This window comes from Ochlerotatus camptorhynchus, unplaced genomic scaffold (assembly GCF_037179485.1).
Source record: "Ochlerotatus camptorhynchus isolate MF236.1 unplaced genomic scaffold, CSIRO-AGI_Acam_v1.1 ptg000429l, whole genome shotgun sequence".
NCBI lineage: Eukaryota > Metazoa > Arthropoda > Insecta > Diptera > Culicidae > Ochlerotatus > Ochlerotatus camptorhynchus.
The window spans coordinates 357665-366550 of record NW_027040915.1 but is presented as its reverse complement, the minus strand read 5'-3'; the positions used below and the strand labels follow the sequence as shown (position 1 = coordinate 366550).

Below are 8886 nucleotides of genomic sequence, written 5' to 3'. Positions count from 1 at the left end.
TCAATCAGGTCGAAGGAAGGATAAGGCCCCAGCTTTCAGGGCGGAGGACTTTCTACCCTTTCACGGACAATCGAATTCACGGGTGCGATCTGCTCCCCCTCAAGAAAAGTCTGGATCTTCTGCTGGACAAAGCTCTCCATCCCCCCTGGATTCTGGAGACAACCAACAATAAGAAATCGTCTGAAACGTAATAAAGTTCTGCACTCTGCCCCATATCCGCACTTCTATCATCGAGGCCATTCGTGTGTCACCAACTGGAAACGACCGGTTTATCGCTGTTTACTGCACACGCCAGTGTACCGCAAGCAACGGACTTGGAATCCAATTCAAGAACGACCTGACCGCCATCACCCGTACTAGATCCCGATTCATCATTGGGGGCAACCTGAATGCCCGCCATGAAGCTTGGCGGAACTACCAGCGGAACCGGAACGGATGTCTATTGTTCGACCACGCACAACATGGACTGTAAACTGTGCAGTTTCCGGACAAACCAACTTTTATCTCTCCGGTGGGAAATCCCTCCACCCTGGACTTTTTCCTGTCGAACATCGGGCTATCCAAACCGGAAGCACACAACGATCTCAGCTTCGACCACCAACCGGTGGTGACTGAAGTCGGTTCCTGCTAGAAGCTACCTGCGTAAGGACTACCACCATGTCAACTGGGTGCAGTACGGACGAATGGTGGACAGCAACATCGAATAAAATACACCGCTCGCCACAGTAGATGACATCGACCGGGCGTTGGAAGGACTCCAACAGGCCATATCCATGGCTGACGAGGCGTGTGTTCGTCAAGCTCCTGTGAGGGGTAAGTTTGTTGCTATTGATTCCCACACCCATTACTGATTCGGTTGAGAAATGTTCGAAGACGCCAGTTTCAGAGGACTGGAGATCTCGTCAAAAAACTGGAAATGGTCGATCTGAACAGGCATATTACTTCCAGAATGAACTCACTCCGAAATGAAAGTTTCGGGCGTTGTCCATAATCTGGACGACCGCTCTCCACCTTGTACACTGAACCAAAACATCCGCAATACTTCGAATGATTATTGCATTGCTCGAGCCCTTTAACAATATGCATTCGAATTTCGGATGAATTTCTTATGGTTGAATTCGTCGTCAGATGATGAACATCCATATGACTGTCATCCAAATACAGGATGATTTTCGTTTGAAAATTAGCTATAAAACATACGGCACTCAGAGGACAAACATTTAAGAATAGTGTGACATGCAAGTGCTTTTAATTAGATTTATAATTTGATTATGTACAATTCCATACTGAATAGCCATAATAAGCCATCACAGATACAAAAAAAAAATCGTGGTAGAGAAAACCTCCTCTACCGCGAATTAGCCAAACATTGGTTTTCATCCTTTACCTTTGTTCGTAAAAGCTCTGATAGCGATGCATATGCTTCCGTCTCGTTTGTCAGCTCAGATCAGCAAATGACGTTCGATAGAATTATTTAGATCATCGTTTTGAATGATTTGCGTTATGGGGCTGAACCAATACCATATGCATTTCCATTTAGTATGACAGTCATTCTACAGAGAGCATTACGCATTTCAACTGAAGGCCCTATCCCTTCTCATAACAAGTTTCATCCAGTATTCGAGAGGAAAATCATTTGATTTCAAAACAGCCGTCATCCGGTTGCAGCTATCATTCGAAAAAGCGATTTCGGTCTTTTGTTGATGATGTTTGTGTACAGTGTATGTGATCATACCTTCACCATCGCAACTTCGGGTAATCGGCGAAAGTACTTGCATTTTCTCAGGCACTTATGATCTAAATTCAATCACTTTTTCATACTCGAAATGTGCCACGACCAAATTGGCACAACGACGCCCTATACGCTCTCTGACCGAAGCGCAGTCTTGAGAGTGAGAAATATCTGTACGAAAATAAACTATATTTTTGGATTGATTTTACTGTATTTATTTCGTTTAAATTGAACCTTGACAGTTATGCATATAAAAAATAATAATTATAAGCGTGTTACTTGGTTTGGTTGTACTGCTATTCCTTAAACAAACTTTTTACAAATCTTTGCAGTACTCACACATGTTCCATTTTCGAGTTTCTAGCATCTAACTTACCTACAATACTTAAGCACTTAACATTTCACAACGAACTAAAAGTTATCCTGACTAGGGATGTCCGAAATCCATGCAAAATAATCTAAACAATAGACTGGTAATTTCTGCCCTAAAAGTCGCTGTGTTCGATTTCTACTTTTAAGGGTTGATTTTTTCAAACGTTTGCCTGCTATCACTTTTGTCGTTCATCCAAGCAGATCCAAACCATACACGCCCTAGTTGAGCAAGGTAATGGTCGATTTACCTTCTGGGTCATCGTCGTCGTCATCCTAAGCGATCGAAAGAAGGAGAACTGGTTGAATAATTTATAGCCCAACTACAGGAAGCGGCCCACTTACATCAAACCCAAAACAATTGGTCATATCTTTCTCAATGTTGTTCCCTTGAGATACGGTCGTGCTATTAAGCCCTCCGTACCGCGCTTTCTTCGCAGGGGGTGATCGAATTGTAGACATGAGGATGTCACTGGTCAAATCTGCAAAATAAAAACAATACGATTATATTGGAGCATCTTCTCCCGTGAGGAAGTTTGTAAATTAGGTACCTTCGTTCATAATAAACTCTTCATTAGTATCCGCTAGAGCATCCTTTTCTTCATCGGATTCCGCTACATCCTTGTTGACATTTTTTTTATTCTTACTCAATGGTTTTTGGTCTTCATCATCTTGCAGTTGGATGACTTCCAATACCACGTATTGACCATCTTCGCCCTCGACCGTCATTATTTCCTGATCTTCCGAGTCCTCGTCTGTGTCCTCTTCTTCGTCTTCTTCGTCAATCTCCTCCAAGGTAACGTTTACACGCTTTTGGCGACCCTCCTTGAGCGCAATCTGTTCTTCCCGTGCCGACGATTCCGGATCGTGCAGCGCCATGTGCCGAATTAGATTACCCTTGTGGCGGAATGCACGTGGACAACTGGGACATTTGTGTGTCTTGGTTTTTGGCGCCGGTTGAACATAATCCGGATTGTGGTAGAGATTGACATGTCGTCGGAGCAGTTGCTTCTGCCGGAAGGATTGCTCGCACATTTCACACTGGAAGGGTTTCTGATCCGTGTGCACCAGTATGTGCGACTCCAGATGGCGCGCCGAAATCGAAGCGTACGGACAGAGATCACATTTGTAGCACTTTTCGCCCTCGTGCGTTTTGGTGTGCATCTTGTAGGTGTAACGGTCCTGATAGGTCTTGTTGCACCGGCGACATTTGAGAGGCTTATCCACGGGAGTGTGCAGTTTCTGGACGTGGATTCGCAGATCCGTTTTGCGACCACAGGTGGTCGGACAAAGTTCGCAGTGGAACACCGGTTTGTCGCCGACTAGAAATATAATAAGTTGATACAAGCGGGCTAAAAAATGGAGCGGTTTATTTAAGAGATACATACCTTGATGGATCAACTTGTGAGCCTTCAACGAGTTGGATTGGGTAAATCGAGCATGGCAGACGTCACATTCGTAAGGTTTCTCCCCGGTGTGGATTCGCAGATGTCTCTTCAGTTTGAAGGTGTCGGGCGAGGCGTAGGTGCAGTGTGGACATTGATATGGACGTTCCCCGGTATGGCAGCGGATGTGGCGTTTCAGCTTGCTCAGTTCCACGCTTGCGTAATCACATTCTGGGCATTTGTGTGGCTTTTCGTGTGTGTGTCGATAGCGCACGTGACGCACCAGTTCACCGGAAGTGGTAAAGGAGCTTTCACAGTGCTTGCAGTGGTGTGGTTTCGTTCCAGTGTGGGTGTTCACGTGATTTTGCAGAGAAGCAAGGGTTTTGAAGCCACGTTCGCAAACGGAACACTTGTGGGGCCTATCTTCCGAGTGAGACTTCATGTGACGGGCCAACAAGAACCGTTTGTTGGTTGTGTAGTTGCAATAGTTGCACATGTGATTTATCCCACCCGTGGATTGTGTTTTAGCTCTATTTTGTTTGCTCCCGCTCGGTTTCATTTCCATTTCCGTCAACTCAATGTCCTCAAACTCATAAACATTTTCCTCTAGTTCGTCCTCATCGTCTTCTTCCTCGCCTTCATTTCGTTCCTTGTTTTCGTCACCTTGCATGATCAACACATAGCTGATGTCCTTGGACTCTTGTTTGGCAGGTTGATCTATGCTTATTTCTTCTGTGATTTCCTCTTCTTCATCTTCTTCTTCGATTTCCGCATCCGGAGGAGCCGTAGTCAGTACCGGCTCCGAATCCTTACTCGCCTGATAATAGTAGTTGCCACTCTGGTCCACAAAATAGCATCCTCCATCCTCTTCGTCCTCGTCTTCTTCTTCTTCGCCTTCCTGCAGCTCGGCATCGTTCTCACCTTCTCCAATTTCTTTGTTGAACGACTCCAGATAGGACTGGATTTCGGTCCCTTCCATCTTGATCATCACTTCCGCCGTTGGGGCCGTCATTGTGGCTAACCGTCAGGATTGGAGCGAACCAAAGCTGTAGAAAAGAGAAATGATACGTTGCATACATTAGTCCTCCTATTTCCTATTTCCTTTATTTAACGTCGGTCTTTGTTCCGCAATCTAGTGCCAATCACCGACGGACATCGATTGCCATCCATTGACGGCAATCGAATGTGCAGGAAGGCAGCTTCCACACCTGCGTAGGATATCGCACCCATTCAAACACGCATGGGCCGGGACCAACGGCTTTACTTCCCTTCCGAAGGAAGACGTGATCAGAGATGTTTTATGCCTCAGAAAAATCCCACCGGCCTCGGCTGGGATTGAACCATAGAGGTAACTCCAAGACCAGAAGGTCCCGAAGAAACGTGCTCAACTTTTTGGCTCAGCTCTGGTACTATCTTCGGTGCCAAGCTAATCGATGCACCCCTCGAAACATAGGAAAATCCACGAACCCTTCATTTATGGTGGTAAGCTCCAACCGGTATTATCCTCGGATTAAATCCCGATCAAGAATGTCCGGCTGGTTTGATGTCGACATCAGAGTTAATCAACATAATTCTGAGCAAACATTTTTCAGATCATACAAACAGGGACGGTATTAAAAGTTAATCCGAGTTGGAGCTTACCGCCATTAATCTGTCAAACTTTCATAGGGAATCAAAACAAACATAGGGTAGTACTGGAATTTATACTAGAATGGGGTACATTAATCGATTTGCTTAGGACCAATAGGCTAGTCAAGTAGTGAGCCAATCTAAAATCGTTAGTTTCGTATTAATTGTTGATTAAACCCAGACCCATTGAGGTGAGAAAGCAGTCACGCTTACCACTACACCACCGGTGCCGGCAACACATAAGTCATATATCGCTTGCGATCATTGTTCTTTTCGATAATTAGGTTTTGCACTGTCGGAGTTAACCTCAATCTGATGACAGTTCAGTGGTACCAACAATCAATACGAAACTAACGATTTTAAATTGGCTCACTACTTGACTACCCGCATAAACGCGAACCATAAATTGACCTTACGTAAAATGGTTAAAAATTGTTTATAATCCCTGCTAAACTTTAACTGAAATGGTTATGGAACTTTACATGAACGTTTAATGATAAAGTTTCAACCTTATGTATTATGGTTTTTTGGAACTGGACCTTACAAATAATGGGTTGTTAAGAACCATTACCATTTCAAATTCTTGTTTTCTCCATACATTTTCAGAAAGAGAACTATATAAGAACGTTTTTACTTATGATTTGAGAACATTAATGGCAATGGTTATGGTAGTCAGTAAGGTCCATTAATGGTTTTGTATTATCGCTCAACTTTACGTGGAATATATCGTGAATTGGTAATCAGTAAATTACAGGCAACCAATTTGCGATATATTCCACATAAAGTTGATAGATGTTACAAAACCATTCGTGGACCTTACTGACTACCATAACCATTACTATTAAAGTTCTCAAACCATAAGTTAAAAGGTTCTAATATAGTTTTCTTTCCGAAAATGTATGGAGAAAACAAGAATTTGGAACGGTAATGGTTCTTAACAACCCATTATTTGTAAGGTCCAGTTCCAAAAAACCATAATACATAAGGTTGAAACATTATCATTAAACGTTCATGTAAAGTTCCATAACCATTTCAGTTAAAGTTTAGCAGGGATTATAAACAATTTTTAACCATTTTACGTAAGGTCAATTTATGGTTCGCGTTTATGCGGGTAGCCTATTGGTACCAAGCAAATTGATTAATGCACCCCATTCTAGTCGAGATTCTAGTACTACACAATGTTTGTTTCGATTCGCTATAAAAGTTTGACAGATAAAATGGTTTTTCCTTTGTTTCGAGGGGTGAATTGATTAGCTTGGGACCGAAGAGAGTACCAGAGCTGAGCCAAAAAGTTGAGCACGTTTCTTTGGGACCTTCTGGTCCTCTATGGCTTTTACGGCGCACAATAGATACGTTTTTAGGTTTTTTGACAGTTAGCCCATGCATTATCTCAACCCGAAAACGTATCTATTGTGCGCCGGCCTTTAGAGTTACCTCTATGCTACACATATAAGCATACCCCATTCCAGTCGAAATTCTAGTACTACACTATGTTTGGTTTGATTCGCTATGAAAGTTTGACAGATAAAATGAGGGATTCGTGGATTTTCCTATTCTTCAAGGGGTGCATCGATTAGCTTGGGACCGAAGAGAGTACCAGAGCTGAGCCAAAAAGTTGAGCACGTTTCTTCGGGACCTTCTGGTCTATGGCTTTTATGTGTACACATAAAATTCATGTGTAACCAAACATACTATTCACAACAATCAATACGAAACTAACGATTTTAAATTGGCTCACTACTTGACTAGCCTATTGGTCCCAAGCAAATCGATTAACGTATCCCATTCTTGTCAAAATTCTAGTACTACACAATGTTTGTTTTGATTCGCTATGAAAGTTTGACAGATAAAATGAGGGGTTATTGGATATTCCTATGTTTCGAGGGGTGAATCGATAAGCTTGGGACCGAAGATAGTACCAGAGCTAAGCCAAAAAGTTGAGCTAGTTTCTTCGGGACCTTCAGGTCTTAGAGTTACCTCTATGCTATTCATTTGACTCATAAATTTCATGTGTACTTCTAAGTGGATTCTGTTTATGTGTGGACACATGAAAATCATATGCAATCTTACATGGAAATTCACATATAAAAATGAGTTGAGTTTTATGAATGTAGCAGTACCAACAATCAATACGAAACTAACGATTTTAAATTGGCTCACCACTTTAGTAGCCTATTGGTCCCAAGCAAACGATTAACGTACCCTATTCTAGTTGAAATTCTATTACTACACTATGTTTGTTTTGATTCGCTATGAAAGTTTGACAGATAACATCAGGGGTGTGTGGATTCATGCAGAACATGCAGGGGTGAGTGAAATAGCTTGGGACTGCTTGGGACCGTTGTTCTGGTACTGAGTGAGCCAAAAATAATAATGATTTTCTTCGGGACCCAGTGGTCTTAGAGTTACCTCTATGGCAGTACCACCAACAATCAATACGAAACTAACGATTTTAAATTGGCTCACCACTTTAGTAGCCTATTGGTCCCAAGCAAACGATTAACGTACCCTATTCTAGTTGAAATTCTATTACTACACTATGTTTGTTTTGATTCGCTATGAAAGTTTGACAGATAACATCAGGGGTGTGTGGATTCATGCAGAACATGCAGGGGTGAGTGAAATAGCTTGGGACTGCTTGGGACCGTTGTTCTGGTACTGAGTGAGCCAAAAATAATAATGATTTTCTTCGGGACCCAGTGGTCTTAGAGTTACCTCTATGGTACCACTCGCCAGTTACAGTGTACCCCCACCCCCTCTTGTTACGTAATATTTGAATGAACCCTAACACTAAGAGCGGTAATGTAGCTCATCATTGAAGAACCCCTCGATTGTTTACATTTTTTCGCCACTGAAGAACGTCAGTTCATAATTGCTGCTTCTTGTTAGTCTTTGTATTATTACAAAACACTCCATTTGAATCAGCTAGCACCCGATCGATCACTCTCCTTCTGAAACAAGCACCCTTTTCACAGCGCATCAGCCATATTGATTTTAGCCAACAAAATTCGAATCTTTCGAAATAGATAAGCTCATGGAACATTTTGCCGACCAAATGCAAAATATCTTGAAAGGGATTTGTTTTCTGTTTACAATTTTAATACTTTCGGATCACAGCAAGAGGGAGCCACCCGGTCCACCGGATAGATTTCTAGTTTTTCTCACCACGAGCGCTGTGATGCCATCTTGCAAAAATGAACATGGCGTCCCAGTCGCTTAACATCAGTCGCACTATCATTCTCTTCGAAACACGGTAAAAACTCTTAAAATTTTGACTTTTACAGCACAATTAAGCTAATCGATGAACGTTTTACAAAATAGATATAGAAAATTTCACATTTCAAGCAGTTACCTCATAAAAACCGTAGAAAATGTATTCACCTTAAAATGCAGCACCAATGGGAAAACTACTGCAACTTTTTTGGTACACACTCACTTTGCTTGCACTGTTTGTTCCTTGAGGGCGTTAGTAGCACGATGCGCGGTCCAGCACAAACTGCTGCTCGGCGGCCGAAATCGTAAGCTCACAGTCACAACACCACTGTATACATCATTTGAATGAAGCATTCCGGCGGTATAGGTTAGTACGGTTCGTAGCTATGATGAGTTATGAGTGCAAACGAGAGAGGAATACACGTACACATAGAGTCGGTTCAAATACGTATATCCGCATACGAAAGAGGGTGAAGAAGCATTTTTACTATGTATGTATGTAGAAATGGGCGATCGTGGTAATCTAGCTCTGAACGCTTGCTGATTTTCTTCTCTGAA

The 8886-nt window shown here is 42.4% G+C and overlaps 1 protein-coding gene across 2 annotated transcripts; it reads right to left on the bottom strand.

Moving 5' to 3' along the window:
* Window positions 1-1932: 1932 nt before the first annotated feature.
* LOC135711258 (transcriptional repressor CTCF-like) lies at window positions 1933-8639 on the bottom strand. 2 transcript variants are annotated; one of them, XM_065234054.1, is made up of 5 exons: window positions 8468-8639; window positions 3490-4532; window positions 2653-3423; window positions 2447-2583; window positions 1933-2377 (listed from the first exon to the last, which is right to left on the bottom strand). In XM_065234054.1, the coding sequence occupies exons 2-5, from the start codon at window positions 4496-4498 to the stop codon at window positions 2324-2326; spliced, it is 1971 nt and encodes a 656-aa protein (XP_065090126.1). In that variant the 5' UTR covers window positions 4499-4532; window positions 8468-8639; the 3' UTR covers window positions 1933-2323. The 2 variants fall into 2 exon arrangements, with proteins under 2 accessions (XP_065090126.1, XP_065090125.1); XM_065234053.1 differs by having other exon boundaries at window positions 8497-8639.
* Window positions 8640-8886: the final 247 nt, after the last annotated feature.

Coding starts and splice junctions, on each gene's coding strand:
- LOC135711258 (XM_065234054.1), bottom strand. CDS start 4,498: ATGACGGCCCCAACGGCGGAAGTGATGATCAAGATGGAAGGGACCGAA. Junction 3,424..3,489: donor TCACAAGTTGATCCATCAAG/GTATGTATCTCT, acceptor TTATATTTCTAG/TCGGCGACAAACCGGTGTTC. Junction 2,378..2,446: donor CCAATTGTTTTGGGTTTGAT/GTAAGTGGGCCG, acceptor TCGATCGCTTAG/GATGACGACGACGATGACCC.